Source organism: Equus asinus, chromosome 8 (assembly GCF_041296235.1).
Source record: "Equus asinus isolate D_3611 breed Donkey chromosome 8, EquAss-T2T_v2, whole genome shotgun sequence".
NCBI classification, from domain to species: Eukaryota; Metazoa; Chordata; class Mammalia; order Perissodactyla; family Equidae; genus Equus; species Equus asinus.
The window spans coordinates 21,835,384-21,861,240 of NC_091797.1; the positions used below are offsets into that span (position 1 = coordinate 21,835,384).

Consider the following 25,857-nt stretch of genomic DNA (forward strand, 5'->3'; position numbering starts at 1 on the left):
TAGTAATGCCCACATATTTAGATAAGCAGTAACTTAGGTGGTTAACTAAACTTTTATTTTTTATAATCTTTAATATAGATCTATAAACATCCAATTTATCTTTCTCACATAATTCTATTTCCATTGTGAATCTGGAGTACTTTTTTCAGTGTAACAGTCTATGTTAAATAAATAGTTAAAGGATTTCAATACTGAAAATCATTAATATCTAGGCAGTAGGGAACGCACTCCAATCATATATTTGGTTACTTTTCATGACCACTTGAAGCGAAGTTTATTAATATGATATTTGGTATTATACCATTGGAGCTTACAACTGAGTTGGGATGTTAGAAATTATCAATGAATATAGGTGACTTTCATTATCAAGGAAGATGCTTTTAAGATTCAACAATCAGGTAGTTGAGAAAGAAGTTCCTAGTTCCTAAATGTATTCTTGAAATGCGTTCTGTACTCCCAAGTGCAGGTGGTCTTTGCCCTGACTATAGCAGGGCATATAGCAAATGGATCCAGGCAGGGATAGTATGGGTTCACTCTGCCTCTCAAACCTACCAGTGGGAACTGGAATGTACCAAATGCAGCCAAGAAGCTGCAGCTGAGCTGCCTTGTTTGTAGTGTTTTTACTGTGTTCTCTCCCTTAGTGCATGACCATTCCCCTCTGTAATAGTTCCTGCTAGCCAGAGTCACAAAGAACCTAACCCAGCTGGAAAGTTTATACACCCACTAATTTTAGAGCAAGAACAGAGTATAAATCTCTTCTGAGAAGACAAGCTAGAAAGAAACTCACCATTCATTTTGGATTCCTGAAACATTATAGTTCCTGATGACAGCAAATGCATCATGGCTCATTTTGTGAGCATCATAGCAGGTAAGAGCACAGCAGCGGCGCAGGCTGCTCAGACGTCTGTCTCCTTGCACACGAAGGCTCACAGCCAACTGGGTGGCCACCCTGTCATTCTGTGGGTGTAAAGGGTTGAGACCAGAACTGAAGTTACCATGAGCATCTGGATTCTATATACTGAACTGCATGAGAGGAAATTAAAAGAATCAGGGTGACAGAATGGTTTGGAAATATTCAAGTTTAATTTAAAATTTAAAAAAGTTTTTGTGCTTTTTCCAGCTGTAAGAAGTAGTTGGAGAAGACATAATAATTTGGATGATGGAATATTAGATTATCTAGGATATTGATAGGTGATGGGAACAGGACAGAAAAAATGAAAATGGACTCTCCTGAATGTTTTTTGTAGCATCCATGCAGGATGATTATAACAAATACCTATAGTACTATATTCTATTTTGTGACTGAAGAAAAGGTTCATGTAAGTAATTGTCTGAAAGGAAGTTCCAAGCTAGGATGTCAAGATTGAGTAGTGGATCTACTCTTTAATCTTCCCTGATGCTCTTATGCTTAATATGAGCAGAAGTTTCCACTAACACCTTCTTACAGCCCATCTATAGAAGACACAGTGTAGTGAGCCCGCCTCTAGAGAGCAAGATTGTTGATTCACTTTTCAGTGAAGTCTAGGCATCGAAATACTGTTGATGCAAAGAAAACTAAGAAATAAAGGTGAAATAAAGGTGAAGGCTAAAATATAAGAAGGTAAAAATTCTACATAGGGGTCCCCTCTAAATCAAAAGACGCTAGAGAGAAGAAATACCCCTAAGGCAAACAAGCCAAGGGCACCAACTATATTTGGGGGTAAAAACATATTTTGTACTTTCGCACATTTTGTAAATACAATTCATACAGATTTGTGTATCTTGAGAGAATACAAATTGGCAACTACAAATGAGTCATTATTGACTAAAACCATTCAACTATAACTAAATGCCTGCTGTGTATCAGACCCTGCCCAGAGATACAGTAGAGAACAAAATTAAGTCCAGGCCCTCATGGATCTTATCTTGTAGTAGGAGCTACAGATAATAAACAAGTAGGCATGTAATAGAAATGACTACAAAGTGCTATGGAAAAAGCAGAGTAAGGCAGAGAGTGATGGAGGCTGCTAATATGATAGGGTACTTGGGGAAAGCCTCTTGGAGAAGGTGAAATTTGAGCAGAGACCTGAATAAAATGAGAGAGCAAATTTTAAGAATAAATGAGCAAAGATTCTCCAGGATGAAGGAATAGCAAGTACAAAAGTGGGAGATTACTTGGTGTTTTAAATAAAAGGGAAGGAGGCCAGTGGAGTGGAGGCTAGAGTGGAGTAAGGGGGAGAGGGTAGGGAGATGAGGTTAGAGAAGTAGCCAGAGCAAATCATATTGGTCACAGAATAAAAGAAAAGAAGTCCACACATGACTTAAGTGTGAAAGGAAGCCACTAGATATTTTAAACAGTGAAGTGACTGGATCTTCTATGTCAGAATTCTTTTTGGCATAAGGGCCTTGAAGCTTAAAGAGAGATTAATTTTCAGGGATCCCTTCTGTGTTGCACTCATACAAAGTGGGAAGAAAAGCCCCAGGGGCTTATAAAGAGAGATGAGAAAGGAGCAACACCTCGTGGACAAAGTCAAATAGGCCCATAACACAACTGGGATCATGTCCCTCTTTCTGCTGTCTACCAAAGAACATTCACCACCAATTCGGCTAAAAAGGGGTGAACAGGTAGTTTTGGATGATTCCTGACAGCATACTGTTGACTTGTAGGATTCCCAGGGGTTTCAACAAGAGAGGACACAGCAAACACCAAACAATACCATCAGGAAAGTGAAAAGAAAACCCACAGAATGGGAGGAAATATTTGCAAATTATATATCTGACAAAGGACTTGTACTCGGAATATGTAAATAACTCTTAAAACTCAATAATAAAGAGACAACCCATTTCAAAAATGGGCAAAGGATCTTGACAGACATTTCTCCAAAGAAGGTAAGAAAATGGCCAATAAGCACCTGAAAACCACAATGAGATACCACTTCACACCCACTAGTATGGCTAAAATTTAAAAAGACAATAACAAAGATAGAAGTTAGAACCCTCTTATATTGCTGGAAATGTAAAATCATCCAGCAGTAGTCTGGCAGTTCCTCAAAATGCTAACCATAGAGTTACCATGCAACCCAGCAATTCTACTCTTAGGTATATACCCAAGAGAAATGAAAACGTGTCTACACAAAAATTTGCACATGAATGTTCATGGAAACATTATTCATAATAGCTAAAAAGTGGAAACAACTCAAATATCCATTCACTGATGAATGGATAAACAAAATGTGGTATATCCATACAACAGAATATTATTCAGTTGTAAAAAGGAATAAAGTATTGATACATGCTACAATATGGGTGAATCTTGAAAATATTATGTTAGCTGAAAGATTTCAAGCCAATCACAAAAGGCCACATATTGTATTCCATTTATATGAAACGTCCACAACAGTAAGCCTGTAGAGAAAAAGCAGACTAGTGGTTGCGTAGGGCTGGGGGAGTAACTGCTAATGAGTATAGGATTTCTTTTTTGTGTAATGAAAATGTTCTTAAATTGACTGTGGAATAGTTGAGCAACTCTGGAATATACTAAAACTACTGAACTGTGTACTATAAATGGGTGAATTTTATGGTATATAAAATATATATCTAATAAAGTTTAAAAAAAAGGAGAGGATAAAGAAATTAATCATCAGATGTCAAAACTCTGACTTAATACTCTGACTCTAGAACTGCCAGTACTTCTTTGCCACATGGACTGTGTTTAAGTCCAATAATTTACAGTCCAATTTCTAAATGTCCTGCTTAATGGTTCGTTACTTTGATGAAGAACCACTGATATTCAGGGTTGCGGAAGGAGTTAGGTAAGAAATCTACAAAAAAGTCGACGCAAATGGTGATGAGGGAGACAGGGGTGGTCAGGTCTTACATTCACAGATGCCGGCTTTCAAAGGTCATGTTGAGTTTTACGGGAATTTTATGGAAAAAGATAAAAGATTTCTTAAAAATTTCCTAGGCTGGTGTCGTTTTGTATCTTTGTTTCTACTTCATAAGGTAAGGAGCAACTGGTATTTAGATCCCAAAGCTCACCCCAGGAAAAAAAGAAGGAAATCTTACCTCATTTCGGTCCTTGATTAGTCTCTCCTCTAGTTCCTGGGCTAACTGCAAAAGCCACCATTGTACCTAAAAAAGTATTGAGATTTTAATGTTTCATTTAAAAAACTCTAGGTTTATCAGAGAACTAGATGGTAGATTTGCTCAGTTCTCCCCTAAGTGGAACTATGCAACAAAGGCTCCCCATAACCAAGGGATCCCCAGTTCATAGAAATCTGCAGTACTCTGACCTGCCCTAGGTCACGATTTTCATTTTATTTCCTGCTGGCATGCCATCAGGTGAATTTCAGGCATGTTCCAGCTCTGAGACAAAAGAAAAGACACAAACTGGAGGCACAATATCCTAGACCTTCCAAGTTTCCACCTACCAAAAAATGAGTAATTCCATTTTGAACTTCAATCAGTTCCATTTTACTTCTCTTTAGATGGAAAAAATAATAATACATCACAAGTTTAGTCAATTTTCAACACAAAAAAAGAACTTCTATTCCCTTCATACTTTACAGCATAAAGGTCCCATCTAATTTATTACACCTTCCACAGCTACCCAAACCTACCCACTAGCCCCTTAAAAGGGGCAGTGTTCTGTTGAGAATGCCTGCCTACCTGTTCCTGGGTTGTCAGGGCCACTTTTGCTGGGAAGTTCTTGCAGCAGCCAATGGATTTGAGTATTTGCCTGGGTTTAACTGGATCATGTTCAATCCCACGGCACATAGCATATAGCCAAGATCTAATAAAAGCAGCAAAAAGGTTTAAGGTGAAAGCAAATGATTATTGTTGAAACAAAACAAAATACCTATATTATACTACCCTTTTATCCCTTTCATGAAAAAGGAAAAATTTGTCCAAAATTAAGTATACCTCACCTCTAACAGAATCCCTAGCCTTCCCAATGAATTCCGGTGCGATATATTGCCAAGGAGGGGGACACCAGTTATGCTTTCTAAAGCCAAGTTATCATTTGTATTTTTTCTAATGTTCAACGAAACTTTTTTTTTTTTTTTTGGTGAGGAAGATTGGCCATGAACAAACAACTATTGCCAATCTTCTTCTTTTTTTTCTCCCCAAAGCCCCAGTACATAGTTGTATATCCTAGTTGTAAGTCAGTCTAGTTCTTCTGTGTGGGATGCCACCACAGCATGGCCTGATGAGCCATATGTGGGTCTGTGGCCAGGATCCAAACTGTCAAACCCTGGGCCTCCGAAGTGGAGCACATGAACTTAGTCACTCGGCCACAGGGCCAGCCCCCATCATTTATATTTTTGGAGAAGCGCCAAGCAAGCCACTGATTCATATCCCCAAGTTTTTTGGTACTTACTAAGCCTAAATACAAGAATTTTAAGGGACTATCAGCATCTTAGTACACATAAATGATGTGTATATCTAAGCTTTAAAGTAACAGTTCCTATTTATCAATCTATTTAGGTACATGGAATAAATATTCCAGGCTGATAGGCCATAGTAATCTAATATTTTAAAGCAAAAAGACGAAAGAAATTACCTTAGGGAACAAACATTAACCTAAAGATAGGTCTAGATTTTCCTAGATGCTTTTGTCTTTATTTGAATTTAGCATCTTCATAAAGCTTATGATTGAAAAGTATTAGGAATCACTTACCCATTCTTCTCCCCAAAATGACTCTGGAGCTGGGATTCAGTGAACTGGGTCAGTTCACCCATGTATTCTATTCCCAGGATTCCAATGACAGAGGCCCCTAGCTTTCCTCCAAGATTACGGCTAACAAAAAAGGCAAAATTTACAGGTGACATCATAAATATCTAGTTAGCAGCAGACATAGACATTTTGCTTGTGTAAGTAGGTTCAAACAAATGAGAACACGTATTGGTACTGTAGACCATTAATTTTCTAGCTTAAAGCCTAGATGATTCTGGGAATTCAGATACTTTGGGAGTTAGGACCTGGGAAGAAAATTAACAATAGCATAAACAAAACGTTAAAGTCATTGATTAGTTATCAAAGGGCTGGCCCCGTGGTGCAGTGGTTAAGTTTGCACATTCTGCTTTGGCGGCCCAGGGTTCGCCAGTCAGGATCTCAGGTGCAGACCTGCACACTGCTTGTTGGGCCATGCTGTGGCAGGCATCCCACATAAAGTGGAGGAAGATGGGCATGGATGTTGGCTCGGGACCAGTCTTCCTCAGCAAAAAGAGGAGGATTGGTGGTGAATGTTAGCTCAGAGCTAATCTTCCGCAAAAAAAACCCTTTCTTTTCTTTCTTTCTTTTTTTTTGGGGGGGGAAGATTAGCCCTGAGCTAACATCTGCTGCCAATCCTCCTCTTTTTTTGGCTAAGACTGGCTCTGAGCCAACATCCGTGCCCATCTTCCTCCACTTTATATGTGGGACGCCTACCACAGCATGGCTTGCCAAGCAGTGCCACGTCCGCACCCAGGATCCGAACCTGCAAACCCCGGGCTGCCAAAGAAGAACATGCGAACCCAACTGCTGTGCCACTGGGCCAGCCCCCCCAAAAAACCCTTTCAATTCTATAGGATCTACTGTCCTATTTAGGGATTAAAATTCCAATCCCAAAACAAATCCCTTTCACAGCTAAAACCTTTTTATTTAAGAACATACTCAAAATTCTTCAGCTTGGCCTTTGAGGCTTCCTATAATCTGTCCTCAGCTTATCTTTTCAGTCCTATTTCCATCACTTATCTTTCTCAATGTGGTCCAGGTAAACTAGTTTGCGTCCCAGTTCACTGAAAATACCTTATAGTTTCCCCCTCTTTGTGTTCAAAACATTCTCCTAATCAGTATTGCTCTTGTATTCTCATCTGACTCTCCAAATTTTACCAAATGTCAAAACAAAACGCCATGCCTTTTTCATAAATCCTTCTCAGATGACTCTCCTCTTCTATGACTTTGGTAACTTTCTGTACAATTGATTTAGCAGCAATTATTCACATTCAGTCTTGAGATAGCACTTTCACTGTTGCTTAGAACTGTTATATCTTGTCCCTTCAACAATATTACAAGCCTTTGTCAAGGACACACAGTGGGTAGGCACAACCTAGTTACTCATTTTATTTGGCTTCTTCTCTCATGCCTGGTTTGGGAGCAAGTCAATAGCCCTGAACACCTTGATATGATATTAGACAAAAGAAAAGAAGGAAAATTCCTATTTATGTTATTAACAGACTTGAATAAAAGATCTAGAGGGAAATTAAACATATAGCTAAAAATCACTTCATTTTTTAAAATTTAGGATTAAGTATCTTCCACACATAATCCAGAATTGAAGGTCCATTAAGAAAGAAATCTCAGTGTGTTTTTCAAAATTTTCTGTGTTATTTCCCTCCTACCTCCCTGGTACCTATTTTCCCTGGCTCCAATCTTTCATAAGGAACAGAAGAAACTATAAAGAGTGCGTTCACCAAGTACATGAGTGAAATGTAAGGTGCTCCCTGAATACTTACATTTTGCTAATAGGCATTTGGCTGAAGAGCTGTGGGACTGACCCATGTGAGATCAGGGTCTGGTGGTTGGGCTTGTTTAGTCCACAGGCCAGTTTCGCCAGGACCTGGAGCATGGAAAGTGTAAAAACCTCATTACTGTCAACTCCACTCACACAGAGAGTTGGTGAATATGAACACACACATACACAGGCACAGCTTAAGGGCTGTAACTAATGGTTTCCATATTAAAAACAAAAATAAAACCAGAAACTCAAGACATCTCTAAACCTTGGTGTCCCACAACATCCTCAGTGGAAAACATGACCCACTATCATTATTCTCATTGTTCTTTCCACATCTTCCATTCTCGGTTTTCCTTTGGTAGTTTTTTCCACCCCCATCTATTCCTTAAGGTTCTCCCACTTCAAGAGGGTAAACTGAGAAGCTGCAGAAGAAACTTAAGTAAGATGGGTAAAACAAGTTTGTTTTACCCTGCCCCATTTATTTACATTTCTTGATTAATGGTTAGTCCATTTTGAGTCCCAGATTTAATACAGATTACCATAATTTATATCTATGATAGAAATTAGGCTCAAAATCATCTTCTAATAGCAAACATCTTATAAACAAGACTTCAAAAGGAAAAAACGTAAATCCTTGTGAATTCTTTTCAACGAATAAGGTACTTTAGTGGTATCATTTCACAAATTATAATTGGTAGGAAAAGCATAAAATCATCCTTTAAATTCATTGGAAAGATTTTCTAAACTTGTACTAGGCAACACTTCATCTGGTTTAAATTACTACATTGGGGCTTTTGTTTCTTCTCCCTCCACCCAACCAGAAAAAACCCCCACAAAACTCTGCCAGGTAGTTGGGCAACTTTCCACCTATTGGAGGAAGGGGGAGAAGGTGGTAACCTGGGATAATCAGCCACTGCCCAATTATTGGGCCTAGTCAGAAGGGGATGACGATCCCAGGCCCTCACTGCACTTGAGTCAGGAAACCAGTTATTCTGCCCCTGGTTTATTGAGAATTGTCTGTATTCCCTACGTCAAAAGAGTGGTCCACATTAATAAAATTTTGCTATTCTATTTCTCTTATTGCTCTCATTAGAGAAGTGGAAATGGGCAAAAGCATAAAACACTCGGGCAACTCCACATAAGAAATGAGATAAACTAGAATATTCAGCAAGTGAAAGGAAAAGAAACAGATTCATACGTAAGATTCAAAGACTAACCTCCTCCTTTCTACAGACAGTTCAATCACTAAGGAAATACTTGGGATGCAACTATAACATTTCCTGCAAATTTTCAGCCTGCTTCTTAGGAAAGTACATGTTCAACGCTGATTCCCGTCTTAGAGAATTTTTGTTGTTAGTGCCAATTCTGACTCCTAGCAACCCTGTGGACAGCAGAGTGGAACCCTGCCCAGTCTTTTTTCACCATCCTCTCACCCTTCCAGGGCTGTATCAGACAATGCTCCACTGCTATTCATAGGGCTTTCATGGCTGATCTTTTCATAAGTGGGTGGTTAGGTCATTCTTGTCTGTCTCTGCTGAAACCTATCCACCATGGGTGATCCTGCTGGTGTTTGAAATATTGGTGGCATAGCTTTCAGCATCACAGCCACACACAGTATGACAGTACGACAACCAACAGATGGGTGATGTGGTTCCCTGACCAGGAAAAGAATCCAGGCCATGGAGGTGACAGCACCACTAGACCACCAGGGCTGGCTCATTAAAGAATTACTTAGGCTTTTTTTTGGTCAACATGAATTTTAAAAGAGAAACCCATTTCAAAGTATATCTGTAACGATTTAAATGTCCCACTCACATCTATCTTGCTGTATTTAACTACAGGTATCTATGTTTCTCTTTAAAATCTTTTAGCCTTTACCTTATTGTGTGAAATTCCAGCTGAACACTGCAAACCAGTCTGCCTCTCTATGGCTGCTCTCATTTCCTCCACAATCACTGCTCCCACGGTGAGCTGCAGGTCTGGAGAGGTGGTGTTATCAGTTTGAAGAGAATCAAGCCATTGAAATAAGCCTTGTTTTCGCATCTCCTCTGAAAAAGTTGAGAGGTCACGTTTAGACACTTTTTTAAATCAGGATTTTATGTGTGTAATCTAATGCAGAAATGCTTAGATTTCAGGTACTCTAGATATATAGGTTTTCACAAAAAATGGCAACCCTTTTACAAAACTACCCAGTACTCACAAGAGAGAGCAATTTCTCCATACCAATTACAGCAGCCTTAGCTTCAGCACAGGCTGAACCTTATAGTTCTAATATGCAACAAATATTTTGTATTATCTTTCGTGAGCAATGATTTAAAAGTACATCTGTTTTCTCTCTCCAGTTCTCTTGAACATTCTTCCTCCAACTTCCCCTTGTACATCCCCAAGAATTCTATTATGTTATTCAATTAGAAAATATTCAGAACTAATTCATGTTTCAATATAAACTTGTTAGTATTTCTATATTTTTAGAGGCTAGTTCCAGTTGAGTAGCTTAAAATCCAATCAGAGGCACTAGAAGATTTATTCTCCTGAAAAGCTATTTAAATTAGAGGTAGCTTTGGCCTCAGAACCTTGAAAATATCTTATCAATTTAGAACTAGTCACAATTTTGAAGAAGCATACAAAAATGATTATATAGCAAGAGAGTTAGGTACATAGGAAATAGAGACATGCTGGTTTAAAGAGGCAGTAATGAAGTAGGAACAAGGCAAGAAAATACACTCAAAGTATCTTGGCGAGGTAGAGCGAAGGTTCACATATATAGAGAAGAGGAGGAAGAAGAGCACACAGAAGGAAATATCTTCCAACTATCGATCACTCCTGCTTCTCTCCTTTGCTGCTCTGTCTTCCTCCTCTAAGACCCTAACTGTAAACACTGAGCAACACTCTCCTCTTCTTTGTATATATGCTTTTTTCTCTTGGTGAACTGGTACTGGTTTATGTTTAGTTTGTTTATGCTGAGTATATGCAAATCTTTTTTTTTTTTTTTTTAGGAAGATTAGCCCTGAGCTAACTACTGCCAATCCTGCTCTTTTTGCTGAGGAAGACCAGCCTCAGCTGAGCTAACATCCATACTTTATACGTGGGACGCCTGCCACAGCAGGGCTTTTGCCAAGCTGTGCCATGTCCACACCCCGGATCCAAACCGGTGAACCCAGGGCTGCCAAGAAGCGGAATGTGCGAACTTAACCGCTGCGCCACCAGGCCCGGCCCCAGTACATGCAAATCTTAATCTCCATCCACAAACTCTTAGACTTTAATCCCTTATCTCCACCTCCCTACAGAATAACTCATCTTGAATTTTTCATTATAGTTTCAAATTAAACATAACTAAAATCAACCTTTATTATATTTTCCTCCTCAAAGGTTCACTTTCCCAAACAATTCCCTATTTCTAGTAAAGGTTTAAAGTCCAAATAATATTGGCTTCTTTTCTATTTAGTCAACAAAGTGCACTTCAAAATATTTCACATATCCACTGCAACCCACCCTATTTTATTCACGTTTTCTTCATTCCTTCCTAGACCACCTTAACTCCTAAACCACCCTCACCCCGAGTGCATTCTACACAATGCCCACAAATTAAATACCAATTAAATACCACAATCAAATACCCTCAAATACCAATGTTATCAGTCTTATCCCTTGTTCAAAACCCTATAGGTTATGGGGCCGGCCTGGTGGTGCAGCAGTTAAGTTCTCACGTTCCGCTTCTCGGTGGCCCTGGGGTTTGCCGGTTCGGATCCCGGTGTGGACATGGCGCCACTTGGCAAAAGCTATGCTGTGGCAGGCATCCCACATATAAACAGAGGAAGATGGGCACGGATGTTAGCTCAGGGCCAGGCTTCCTCAGCAAAAAGAGGAGGACTGGCAGCAGTTAGCTCAGAGCTAATCTTCCTCAAAAAAACCCCACAAAACTCTATAAATTGGCATTGAAGATCATCTGACCTTTTCAATTTATCTTCCACTAATCCCAAGTTTGTTATATACTTACGATTTCCTGAACATACCATGCTTGTGCCTTAAGATATCACTTACTCTATTTCCCTGCTCTTACTCCTTAACTCTCTCTCCTTTGTTTAAATAAATCTTATCTATACTTCAGGGCTTATTCAAGTCTCATCTACCACGAAGTCCTCTCCAACTATACTGGCTAACTTTGGGGTGCCCCACTAAAGTCCTTTAGCTCTTATCTGTAACACGTGCAGCATAATTGTGAGTAGAGCACATTCTACAGTCAGGCAGGGTTCAAATATTGGGTTCACAACTTACTATGTGACTTTAAGCAAGTTACATAATTCTCTAAGCTTCCGTTTGATTGTCTGTAAACTGAGGAGGAAAGTACTGTGCCTCATGGGATTGTTGTGCGGATTAAAGGATATTTATATATCTTAAAGCTCCTTAACACAGTATCTTGCACATATTAAGAACAATAAATGTTATAACATCCTTCATTTAAAACCACTTATTACATTTGGGAAACATAAAAATATGAAGAATGTATTGAAATTATGCTTTTTTCTGGACTCAACTAGTAGAGCTAAATTTTCTGTGCTGTAGATTTCTTCATTATTGCTCTCCCAGATGAGGTAACCTGCAATCCTGTTACTCTGTATCCATGTCAATTGAACAGGACCAGAAGATCAGTAGCATTCCTTTGTTTCCTTCTCTTCTCTAGTTAATAACAAGAATCTATAAAATTTTGGTTTTTCTCTGATACACTGAAATGGACTAGAGGGAGAATATTCAGGTAGTTTTTGGTGTGAAATGCCCACTAAAGCTAAGTCTTTCCTTTTCCTATTGAATTATCTGGGTACCTTTGTGGAAGCCAATTGACCAAAAAAACTGTGGGGACTATTTGTGTGCTTTCTATTCTGTATATACCATTGGTCTATATGTCTCATCTTATACCAATACCACACTGCCCTACTTACTGTAAATTTAGAGGAAGTCTTCCAACTTAGTTCTTTTTCAAAGTTGTTTGCCTTTCCATACATCCTTTGCATTTCCATACAAATTTTATAATTAGTTTGTCAAATTCTACAGAATCCTGCTGGGATTTTGGAAGGAAATGCAATGAATCTTTAGGTCAATTTGGGGAGACTGGAGCTTTAATATTTAGTCTTTTTTTTTTAAGATTTTATTTTTTCTTTTTCTCCCCAAAGCCACCGATACATAGTTGCATATTGTTAGTTGTGGGTCCTTCCAGTTGTGGCATGTGGATGCTACCCCAACATGGCCTGATGAGCAGTGCCATTTCCGCACCCAGATCCGAACTGGCGAGACCCTGGGCTGCCGAAGCAGAGCCTGCGAACTTAACCACTCCGCCACGGGGCCGGCCCCAATATTTAGTCTTTTGATCCATGAGCATGGTATGTCTCTCCATCGATTTCATCTTTAATTTATCTCAGTGATGTTTTATAGTTTTCACTGAACTAGTTTCTCACATATATTGTTAAATTTATCTCTAATAATTTCATGATTTTAATGCTTTTGCAAAAGATACTGCTTTTTAAATTTTAATTTCCCATTTTTAATTTTAGTATATAGAAATATGACTGATCTTTGCATATTGACTTGGTCCCTTGCAAAATGCTAATCTCACTTATTCTAGTTTTGCTGGTTTTTTGGGGGGAGGAGGTAGATTCCTTAGGATTTTCTACAAACATGGTCATGTCACCTGCAAAGAAAGTTTACTTCTTCCTTCACATGTGAATATCTTTTATTTCTTTTTCTATTCTCATGGCACCATCTTGTACCTCCAGTACAATGTTGAATAGAACTGGCGTAAGAGCAAGCATTGATGACTTGTGCCAAAACTTCGGGGTTAAACTGATAAACCTCTAGCTAGACTCCACAACTCCAGGGACTGTAACTACAAAAGAGAAGTCCCTGTACTGATAACAGGTGTGCTCTCCTCTGTGCTACAAGCTGATTAGTGCCTTCCAAGCTCCCTCTGACTGTTGGCAGATTTTATCATCTTGTGGCTGTAGGATTGAGGACCCCATTTTCTTGCTGGCTGTCGGCAGAGGGCAGCTCTCAGAGCCTAGCCATGGGGCCTTCTCCAAAGGCCCTCTCATAACAAGGTGGCTTGCTTCTTCAAAGTCAGCAAGAAGTATCTCCAACTCCCACAACTCTCATCTTTGACAGTTGATTTGAAACACAACGGTTTCACGTCATATGCCTTCAGAAGATGTTCACTATGTGCTTCGAAAGAAATGAATTAAGAGGAAGCAAAGGGAGGAGAGAACAAATGAGCTCCTTAGCTAACATAAACTAATTACAAAATGGCCTCGAAGGATAAGTTTTTCCTGGCAGTTTTTGAGTATTACTTTAAAGTAATCCTACTACTAAAACTTTCCACACACATAACTATTTCAGAAACAGAAAATACAAAGTTGCAAATGCAGCATTACTGAGCAAGCCTGCTAGCTTTGAATTAAGAGGCAGTGGTAAAGTTGAATGGAAACATCAGTATCAAAACATCACAAATACCTAGGCTTTTTTCCTAGATTTGAAATATGTCACATCCATGAAAAATAATTTTTGGAAAATTACATGCACTTAGATCAGCTAATTTCTTTTTCTTTTTCTTTTCTTTTTTTTTTTTTTTTGAGGAAGATTAGCCCTGAGCTAACATCTGCTGCCAATCCTCCTCTTTTTGCTGAGGAAGACTGGCCCTGAGCTAACATCCGTGACCATCCTCCTCTACTTTATATGTGGGACACCTACCACAGCATGGCTTGCCAAGCAGTGCCATGTCCGCACCCGGGATCTGAGCTGGTGAACCCCGGGCTGCCCAAGTGGAATGTGTACACTTAACTGCTGTGCCACTGGGCCAGCCCTAGATCAGCTAATTTCTGTTATCAGTTCTTTTGGCTGCACACATCATATGAAGACTCGGAAATATGATATGAAATATCATCATAAACCATTTACTAGACATTGCACTGTGAACACTATAAGATATCACTGCATCTGGAAGCTTAATATTTAAACTGGACACATTAAAGCAACAGATATATAAGACATATAGAAATAAGACTTCTTTATAAACATTGGCATTTTAAATAAAAATGTACACAGGTAAGAAAGATAAGTGTAGAAGAAAGAGGAGGATGTCCATTTGAGTTGGGGTAATATCTGACCACAATGAAGGTATGTACCATTTTCAGCCAGAGAAGTCTTCAACAATGAATTGCAGCCTAGAACCAATGTAATGTGTAATCTTAGTTCTTACTCAGAGGTATGTGGGTTTCAGAGGGTCTGTGAATCTCCTGAAAAGTGCATGCAAAATTGTCTAATGTGTAGATTTGTAGTTTTCTAAGGCAAAGGTCCACAGCTTTCAACAGATTTTCAAAAGGTTATATAGTCCTCAAAAAACCCTGAAAGAACGAAGGATTTAAAGCATTATATGGGGGCTGGCCTGGTGGCGCAGCGGTTCTATGCGCATGTTCCGCTTCAGCAGCCTGGGATTCGCCAGTTCAGTTCCCGGGTACAGACGTGGCACCGCTTGGCAAGCCATGCTGTGGTAGGTGTCCCACATATAAAATAGAGGAAGATGGGCAAAGATTTTAGCTCAAGGCCAGTCTTCCTCAGCAAAAAAGAGGAGGATTGGCAGCAGATGTTAGCTCATGGCTAATCTTCCTCCAAAAAAAAAAATAATAAAGCATTATAAAATCAATTCCAAATGTTGATTTAAAAAAATTAGCCACTCAATAAAATGTGGTACACACAGCTAAGACCAAAGAAAACCTTCCTTATATGATCATTAAATTACCGACTCTGGTCCCAGAATAATACAGAAAATCATGACGTTTCATCATCAAATGTTTATGTACCATAATTTTGCCTTCTTTAAGTGGCATGTTTTTATTGTCCATTGTATTTCCCCTAAAGAACTAAAGGATTTGCAGCCTCCAGCTTGATAAACTCTGCTAAATCAGGATCAGAGAATAAAATAATTCCTCAGTGCTCCTTCCCACAAGCTTCCCCAGGCAGTTCTACTGTTACCCTTCAACACATTAAAGACATATTATACAACTGTTGGACAGCAAAAGGAAACTTTACATCTTACATCTTATTTTAAAATATGGAATCCATAGGAAATTCACCACTAGAAATAAGCTAAACTCTCTTGGAGCTTTTTCCAGACAAATCTGTATAGTTTCTACTAGTAATAACAGATTGGCTTACAGTTCCCCTAAGAAGTTAACTTGCTATAGATTTGTATCCAGACAGTTTCCTTTTGGTTAATGTCCAAGCTTCAAAGTTTTTTACTGAAAGAGCTCTTCTGAATAAGAATAATGTTACACAGTAAGAGTTCTAAAAGTACATGTTACAAATGAAGGGGAGAAATGATACACTGTTTTGAATATAGCCATTATCAAAACTACTAGAAAATGTCTAGAAAAAAAGTGTAGACATCCTGTCGACAAGCCTCTAGACGCAGAATTATTTGCTCTGGGAGATCTAGCTGAGTTCCACTTTCATGATGTTTGATTAAAAATATATAAGACCCAGATTCTCTTAGATCTGGCTATCCAGAACAATCATAATCTAATATTACCACAAAAGCAAGATTTTATTGTCCTAATTTTATTCTAGTCTAAGAAAATGTTTTTAAGCATCAAGTACATTTTATTTATTAAAGAACTGTCATGCAGATTATATCACAAGTTTTTGACAGGTACACAAAGTAAATAAAGATGAACTTATAAAAAAAATCACTTATTGGGGGTCCGGCCCAGTGGTGTAGTGGTTAAGTTTGCACATTCCGCTTTGGCGGCCTGGTTTGGTTAGCAGGTTCGGATCTCTGGCGCAGACCTAGCACCGTTTGTCAAGCCACACTGTGGAGGCATTCCACATCAAATAGGGGAAGACTGGCACAGATGTTAGCTCAGTGACAATCTTCCTCAAGCAAAAAGAGGAAGACTGGCAACAGAAGTTATCCCAGGGCCAATCTTCCTCACACACACACACACACACACACATCACTCATTCCCCTACACATCAATAGCCAAGGAGAAAATACAACAGAAAAAAAAATGTAAAATCACAATAGCAGTAAAAAAATTAAAGCATCTAGGAGCTAACATAACAAATGAATGCACAAGACCTTTATAGAAATGCACAAAACCTCTTTATAGAAAAAAAGTAAAGCTTTAATAAAGATATAATAATTTGGATACTCATATAATAAAAAAAGGAATTTTGATCCCTACCTCACACTGTACAGATACACACACCATGGGTTTTAAATCTGAATGTAAAAGGCTAAAGAATAAAGCTTCTAGAATAAGACAGAAAAATTTCTTCATGACTTTGAGGTAGGTAAAGATTTCTTAAACAGGACATAAAAAAATACTATCCATAAAGGAAAAAAAAAACCAGATAAATTGGACCAAATTAAAATTAAGAACCTCTGTTCATCAAAAGGCACCATTAGGGGCTGGCCCCGTGGCAAAGGGGGTTAAGTTTGCGTACTCCGCTTTGGTAGCCCAGGGTTTCGCCGGTTCAGATCATGGGCATGGACATGGCACCGCTCATCAGGCCATGCTGAGGCAGTGTCCCACAAAGCACAACCAGAGGCACTTTGCAACTAGAATATACAACTATGTACTGGGGAGACTCTGGGGAGAAGAAGAAGGAAAAAAAAGACAGAAGACTGGAAACAGTTGTTAGCTCAGGTGCCAATCTTTAAAAAAAAAAAAAAGCCACCATTAAGAGAGTGGAAAAAAAAGCCACAGACCAGAATATATTTGCAATACATATATTTGATAAAGGACTCATATCCAGATTATACAAAGGAGTCTTATAGACAAATGAGACAAGACATCCAACAAAAAAATCGGCAAAAGACTTAAACAGGCATTTCATAAAAGAAGATATCTAAATGGTCCATAAACTTACAAAAAGGTGCTCAATTGCATTAACACCAGGGACATGCAAACTAAAACCACAATGTGATATCACTACACATTCATCAAAATGGCTAAAATGCAAAAGAAAAAAGCAAGTGTTGACAAGGATGTGGAACAACTAGAACTCTCATATGCTGCTAGTGGCATTATAAATTGGAACAACCATTTTGGAAAACTGGTAGTATCTAAAGCTGACTGTAGGCAAACTAAAGCTGAATATAGGCAAACCCTACAATGAGGACTTCTAGTCATATAGCCAACAGAAAAGCATACATTTGTTCACCAAAAGATATTTACAAAAATGTTCATAGGAGCACTATTCTTAGTAGTCCAAAACTGGAAATAACCCAAATATTCATCAATAGTAACATAGATAAATTGTGCTATATTCATACAGTGGAATATTACACAGCAATGAGAGTAAACAAACTCAACTACATACAACAGAATGGATGAATCTTACAAAGACAATGTTGAGCCAATGAAGCTAGACTCAAGTATATATGGCATGATTTCAATTTTATAAAGTACAAAAGTAAGCTAAATAGAAACCAGGATGGTGGTTACTGTAGGAGAGGTGGGAGACACATGAATACTGACTGGAAGGGTAGGCAAGGGTGGCTTCTAGGGTTCTGATGTTGTTTTCTGATCTAGGTGCTGCTTACAAAAGAGGTTTACTTTGTGAAAATTAGTCAAGATGTACACTTACAATCAATGCACTTTATATATATATGTTACATAATTCCATATATTATAATTAAAAGTTTAGATGAGAAAAAAAAGGAAAATATACTGGGTTCCAGACCCCAGAAGAAGCAGAAATATTGTAACAGATAAATCAAAAAGAATTTTTTTTTTCCTGAGGAAGATTCACCCTGAGCTAACATTTGTTGCCAATCTTCCTCTTCTTGTACATGAGCTGCCACCACAGCATGGTCACTGGCAGACAAGTGGGGTAGGTCCATGCCTGGGAACTCAACCTGGGCTGCCAAAGTGAAGTGTGCTGAACTTAACCACTAGGCCACCCAGGCTGGCCCAAATCAAAATTTTTAACTTAAAAAAAAACACTAAAAGGGACATAAATGAAGACCTAAAAAATTAGTGAGATATAATATGTTTATAGATGAAATAATTCAATATTAAAATAACTATCCTCTCTCTCTAAATATGTAAATTCAATGTACTTCCATCAGGATTTTTTGAGGAATTCAACTAATGTATTCTAAAATCCATACTGAACAGTAAAGGTGCATAAATATCTAAGATAATTTTGAAAAAAGAAAAGCAGAGGAGAGTCCTTATAAAATATTTTGACATACTACAAACAGTAATAAAAACAATGTGTTTCTGGAGTAGAAGCAGACAGACTAATGGGATACTCCAGATACAGACCCACTTATATATGCAAAGTTGAGAAATAATGGATTGTTTAATAAATAATTGTTGGGAAAACTGGCTCACTATGAGAATAATAGTTAAGGTGGCTCCCTACCTTAAATCAAATAAAAAGGTGAACTCCATATGGTTGAAAGATCTAAAAATAAATTATAAGGCAAATCGAATAAAATCTAGAAAAATGTTTTTGTGAACTTCTGGTAGAAACGAATGTCTAAAACGAGATTCAAAATGCACAAACCATAAGGTGAAAAATTGATAGACTAAAAGAATTTTGTTGAGCAAAGTACAGCATAAACAAATTTAACGGATGACAGACTTGGGAGAAGATATTTCCAATGTCAAAAACAGACAAGGGACTAATAACTAGGACATATAAGGAATTCTTGCAAAAAAAAAAAAGGCAGGAAATTCAATGGAAAATTGGGTAAAGATTATAAATAAGCAATTCACAAAAGTAGAATTCAATTGGCTAACAAGTATATGAAGAGATGCTCAATCTCAATTAGTAAATAGAGAAATGTAAATTAAAACAAACCCAAAACACAAAATACCACTTTATAGCCATCACATAGGCAAACATTTTTATTTTTTAATTATTTTGTTTTTGCTGAGGAAGATTCGCCCTGAGCTAACATCTGTGCCAATCTTCCTCTATTTTTTAGTATGTGGGCCACCAGCAAGAGCATGGCTGCTAACAGAGTGTAGGTCCACGCCCAGGAATCGAACCCAGGCCTCTGAAGCAGAGCGTGCTGAACTTAACCATAGGCAACCAGGGCTGGCCCTTTGGCAAATATTTTTAAACACAAGATAATACCAATTGCTGGTGAGGATATGGGGGAAACAGGAATTCTTATGTACTATCCAGGGGTAAGTTAAACTACTACAGCCATTCTGGGGAGCAATTTGGCAGTATTTAGTGAAACTAAGTATATGTGTATACCCTATGAGCTAGTAGTCCCCTCCTGAAAACATTTCCCAGAGAAACCCTTGAATAGGTCCAAAAGATGATGAATAAGGACATTCATCATATAAACAGTAGGAAGTTAGAAGCAACAAATGAGTTCATCACTAGGAGAATGGTCTGTAAACATGGTAGATCCATATCATGGATGATGCTGTAATTAAAAGCAATCAATTACACATAAATACGCCTACATGGATAGATTTATAAAATCACCAATGAAAGAAAATTAAGAAACAGAATGAAACCTATAATACAATACTATCTTGTAATTAAAAAGCATAAATACAAGCAACACTATATAATTTATAAAGACATATACATATTTGAGAAGATACACCAAACATCAGTGGGTGCCAGAGGGTGTATGGGGTGGGGAGGGAGTAGAGGGAATCATTATGAAGGGGAAAGTAGTAAAATAAAACGAGAGGCCTTGCAGAGCCCATTGATGATATTGTGCTATGAACTGATTAGAAATTTTGAGTGACTCAGCTCCCTCTACTTGAGGTCCCCCTTAAAAAAGCTCACCCTTCTCACAATGAAGAAACCAAGTTACAATCATATAAATTAAGCTACAAATGATGGAAGTGCTCAGTCAGCCTTCTATTGATAACTCTAACCTGCCCTAATTACATCTAAAGAGAAACTTGATTCCATACAGATTTCACAGCTTCTCAACATTCATATACCTGGAAAGATAGAATTTGTATATCCTTCCATGTGAGTCCTTGTGATTCATTCAGGTCGAAGTTTAAGTTTCCTTTCAATCAATCCAAGAAGGATCAGCATGACCAAGCAAAGCAGGTTCCAAAGGCAGGAAGCAGAAGCAATATGATGCTATGGAAGTACCTTTCTCATCAGTCCCTTCTGCTGTTGTAGAGCCTTGGGGCAACCCTTCAATATAGGTGCTTGGCAACAAGTCTGCTGAGATAGGCTGACCTTGTAGCTTTTGCAGTCTCTCTCGTACAGCACTGGTCAGGTCTACGAAAGCCTCATCAATGCTGGCACGTTCAATCATAGCAAAACGAGACATTACCTCCATCACTTCCACACTGGCTTCCCGGTACCTAAAAAGTATAAGAATTACACGTGTAGGCAATAGAAGGAGAATACAGAGGTTGTTGGCCCCATCCCCTCCCTCTCATAATGGAACAATAATATACATCATCAGTGTAAGTCTCCTTAAAGAGAGAAATGGTGGCTTGACAGAGACTAGACAGTAACCCAACAGAAGGGGTAAATGAGCATGCAGATGGTCAATAACAGAAGCAAGGAAAAAGAACCATGGAGGCAAACATTTTTAGTGCAACTCTAGCACTACCAAAGTAGAAAGCATCCAGACCATGAACGTGTCTGTGTGACAAGGATCTTTCTAAAGAGGAAATGCTTCCAACTCATTTAACTAGAAAAAATTGTATTATGATCACCTATTCCTTTTGTCATTTTCATATACCCACCACATAGTATACTGCTTCTACTTTCGTCTTCAAATGAGAGGTAACTTACAGGGAACACTGCACTGATCAGTGAACTGAGTATCTGCTCTTCTTCAGGATGGTATTTCTCAATTTAAATTAACAAAGTGACACTGATTTTTTACTTCAGTCAATGGTGAGTTTGATTAACATGTGAGCTGGTCCTCACTACAGATATATACACATATACACAACCACACAACCAACCAAGTCCAATCACTTCTGGATATACTAACATTCAAACAATCAAGTTGAAGATAAACGTCTAGAATGTGATGATGTGTCTGGACAGGCAGAAGCCTTCCCCAGGGGATACCAATCTCACCATATACCTTCTATTCAAACCATTAACAAGCAGCTCTGTTGGCTGTATATAGCTAGTTTTCTATGGCAATATATGGATATTTTCCTTGCTATGGAATTTAAAGTAAGTTCTTTGCTCTTGTTGAATCTATTTTATTTATCATAAAAATGGAAATATTTGCACCTCTTCGGTAAGACATCTATAAATACTAGTGTAATTATTGTTCTAAAACATTTTCAAATGAGAGAATTGGAGAAAGGTTTTTGTCTTTTAATCATTATTTGGGATGGAGAAAGCAAGCATGTATGAGAGCATGAGAGCACAATATACTCACACACATACAGAGCAAGGAAGGATACTCTACTGCAATAGTTGGTGTTCCTTCACAGCCTCTTGAGCAAATTACTCCAAGGTTTTTTTTTGTTTTTTGTTTTTGGTGAGGAAGATTCGCTCTGAGCTAACATCTATTGCCAATCTTCCTCTGTCTTTGCTTGAGGACAATCAGCCCTGAGCTAACATCTGTGCCAATCTTCCGCTATTTTGTATGTGGGTCACCACCACAACGTGGCTTGGCAAGTGGTGTAGATCTGCACCTGGGATCCAAACCCACAAACCAAGGCCACCAAAGCAGAGCACACCAGACTTAACCACTACGCCACAGGGCCAGCCCTACTCCAAGGTATTTTTAAGAACATTTGGTAAGCTTAGTGTATATATGTTTCTGCAAATCATATTTTTATTTTTATAACCTGGGATCTCAGGTTAATTATTAAAATAATAATTTTAAATTGACAGGTCTTAATAACTCTTTGGTCTATAAACTTACTCCTAAATTTTCTAAAACTGCCTTTGTTCATTATTTGATGAAGATTTTAAGAGTGAAATGACCCAGTTTAAAGTTGGTGGCGTGTGGCTTTTCAAAATCACACTCTGAAGTCACCTATATTTCTTGAAAGTTACCTTGTCTTTACCAGCATAAGATTCTATTCAGAGCAATGTAACATATGTCCAGTAGCTAATTAATTCTACTTTAGGGTTAAGGCATTAATTTTCAGTCAAATCTGTCTTCTTTTCTGGCATTAACTCCAATGTGAGGTTGGCTTTGACACTCCACCTTTAAACTTGTAATTCATAGGTAAATTCAGGAATATCTCAAATCCCAAGTTAAAGCATGATCCCCACACACCATACAACACAGTATAGTGTACTATGAGAATGTGGGTACTGGAATCTGGAAAAAACTGAATCCTCAGGCTTCTTCCTAGCTGTGTTAACTTAAATGATTTAACCTCTCTAAACTTGCTTCATCATCTATGTGTGGGGTTGGGGGATTAATACTGGAACCTACCTTCTAACAATGTGAGATTTAAGAGATATTGCCTATGGAGGTGTTAACACAGTGCCTGGCATACGAAATATGCTCAATACATACTAGCTATCAGGATTATTATAATGGTTGGGGCTTGTACCTACCTCTAACTTGGTTATGCCTATACATGTCTCCCATTCCAAGGCTAACCTTCTAAAATTTGCAGAGAGACGGCTCAGTTCAAAAACAGAGACAGTAATCTCCTGCAAGATTGTTCAATTCTGGCAAGTAATTCTAGATACTGTCTTAGAATGTCAGTTTGACTTAGCTTTCTCTGGAAAAACTCTTAGTTTCACAACTTACTTCAAACACTTCAGATTTTTGGCCTGAGAACATGAGAATTGGTACTAAGTTTTAATTATAACAACCAACTTTTAAATAATTAAGGAACTGAAAGGGTGTCCAGGGCAGCAATTGTTATGCATTATAATGACTCAGAACTTCTCCTGCAACACAATATCAAAATCTGTTTTCATTTCACACAGAAAAGTTGGTTGACCAAAGGAAACTTTTTCAGATGTTATTTACATGAAACAAATTTGAAACATCAGTTCCTAGTCTCATGGAATATTATTCTCAACTCTTCTATTCTCCTTAAACAATCTTTTCTTCTTACTTGGTGAGGTCAGCTTTCCCACGGGACTCAGGAACTTCTACCAGTAGAAGATCTGGACATAACTTCTTAGCTTCATCTGCCCACATGCTTCTAGTGACCCCAAATGCACGAGCTTCATAACTCACTGCAACTATTCTAAGGTTAGGAAAAAGGGAGAAGAAAAAAATATTACATGATCACAATAATAATTAAAATTTAACATTAACAGGCTATAAACATAATAGTAGAAACTTTTCGGTCACAGATGCCACTATTTGATCTCAAACACAGCAGTTCAGAAATCTCAAAAATACGACGTAGCACAGTGCCATGTATTCTTACAGATTAAAATGGTAGTTGACACTTACAACAATAACTAAGATACATACCCGCCACCCTTCCATGCTGTGTACTGTACGACTGCACAGGGTTTATTCCTCAAATGAGGATTTTGCCGCTGTTCCACTTGAACAAAAAAACAGTCCATGTCCACTAGAACAATCACCCGGTCCTGTCCATTAGCCATTTTTCTGTAAGACAATATTTTATGGTCAGAAAGGATACCTAATCCAAAGTGCCAAGCAAAATTGTATTTCCATTCTTCCATTGTTGAGTTATCATGAGCATGGAAACTAACAAGAATGAAATAGGCATACATTGCTGGCAAGAGAATAATAAATTGGTACAATTTTAGGAAGGTACTAAGTACTAAAATCTTTAAAAATGCCATTCCCCAAAAGAACTGAACACTTTACAAAAGAAGATATACAAATAGTCAAAAGGCACATGAAAATGGGCTCAACATCATTAGTCATAGGAAATGCAAATTAAAACCACAATGCACGTCAATAGGGGGACAAAGCCAACAGTTAATCTAGTTGACAGACAAATCTCAAGTATAAATTCAGGGAAAAGAGAAGCAGAAAATGTTATATAACATCATAGCATTCATGGACTTTTTATTTTGAAATAATTTTAGACTTACAGAAAAGTTGCAAAAATAGCAGGGTTCTCCTACACCCAGTTTCCCCTAAATGTTAACATTTTATATAGCGCAATTATCAAAACTAAAAGGTGAACATTGGTCTAATATTCAACTACATACTTCACTTGAATTTCACCAGTTATTCCACTACTGTCCTTTTTCTGTTCCAGGACCCAATCGAGGATCCAAGCTTAGTCATCATGTCTCCTTAGTCTTCTCCAATCTATGACACTTCCTTAGTCTTCCCTTGTTTTTCATGACCTTGACACTTTTGAAGAGAACTAGTCAGTTACTTTGAGAATGTCTCTCAATTCAGGTTTGTCTGATGTTTTCTCTTGCTTAGATTGAGATTATGCATTTCTGGCAAGAATATTATAAAAGTGATGTGCTCTTCTCAGTGCATCATATTGGGAGGTACATGATGCCAACATGTCTTATTACTGGTGATGTTAACCATGATCATTTCGTTGAGTTAGTGTTTCTCACTGTAAAGTTACTATTTTTCCTTTTGGAACTGAAATCTTAGGGGAGACACTTTGAGACCATGCAAATATCCTGTTTCTCCTCAAATTTTCAACCATTAAGCACCCATCAGTGGATTTTTACCTGTAACAATTACTTTGCAGTGTTCTAATGGTGATTTTCAACTCATTCACATAAATTTTTGAAGATAAAAGAAAACAATACTATATACTATTCACAGATAGAGATACATAAAGGTATGGATGGTAGATTGGAAGAACACACCTTATATACTTGACAGTGGATACAGACTAATGTTATCATTTAACATTGTTAGAGATCTGAAAGAAGGAAGGTAAAGCAAAGCAGTGGCTCCCAAACTTTGCTGCAGATTGGAAATCACCTAGTAACATTTAAATAATACCGATGTCTGGCTTCTACCACCAGACATCCTAATTTAATCAGTATGGGTGTGACCTGGGCATTGTGATTTTTACAAGCTCTTCAGGTAGTTTTAACATGCAGCAGAGATTGGGAACCACTCACCTAAGGTAAACAAGATACTTACGGAAACACCAGTAGTTCATGATTTAAATATGCGAAACACAGGTTACACAGTTGAGTAAACACTCAACTGTATTCTAAAAAAAAGTGTCAAAAACTAACATTCACCTTGACAAAAGTGGCATGCAACTACAAAGCTGGAAGATCCATGGAAAGAAAACAATAAGTTAAAAAAATCAGAGTAGTCAAAAACATTAATTCCTTATAAATCCCACTCACCTAAGACAAGCAGAATGTGATTCTTTAAACTTTTATAAGTTAAAACCATAACATGTCAGAAATCACTTAACCTTCAAGTGGCTTTTGTGTAGTATTAGAACAGATAATGCCAGAATAAAAA

General features: G+C 37.9%; 1 protein-coding gene across 1 annotated transcript in view; it reads right to left on the reverse strand.

Moving 5' to 3' along the window:
* The window catches only part of POLH (DNA polymerase eta), a 32,228-nt gene that overhangs the window by 5,433 nt on the left and 938 nt on the right, over nucleotides 1-25,857 (reverse strand). The window contains exons 2-10 of the mRNA XM_014837439.3: nucleotides 23,896-24,036; nucleotides 23,528-23,662; nucleotides 20,613-20,830; nucleotides 9,357-9,526; nucleotides 7,477-7,580; nucleotides 5,660-5,779; nucleotides 4,648-4,771; nucleotides 4,045-4,110; nucleotides 788-957 (exon numbers count right to left, since the gene is read on the reverse strand). Of these exons, the coding sequence (XP_014692925.1) occupies nucleotides 788-957; nucleotides 4,045-4,110; nucleotides 4,648-4,771; nucleotides 5,660-5,779; nucleotides 7,477-7,580; nucleotides 9,357-9,526; nucleotides 20,613-20,830; nucleotides 23,528-23,662; nucleotides 23,896-24,032 (1,244 nt within the window). The 5' untranslated portion in view covers nucleotides 24,033-24,036. The remainder of the gene's footprint in view (nucleotides 1-787; nucleotides 958-4,044; nucleotides 4,111-4,647; nucleotides 4,772-5,659; nucleotides 5,780-7,476; nucleotides 7,581-9,356; nucleotides 9,527-20,612; nucleotides 20,831-23,527; nucleotides 23,663-23,895; nucleotides 24,037-25,857) is intronic.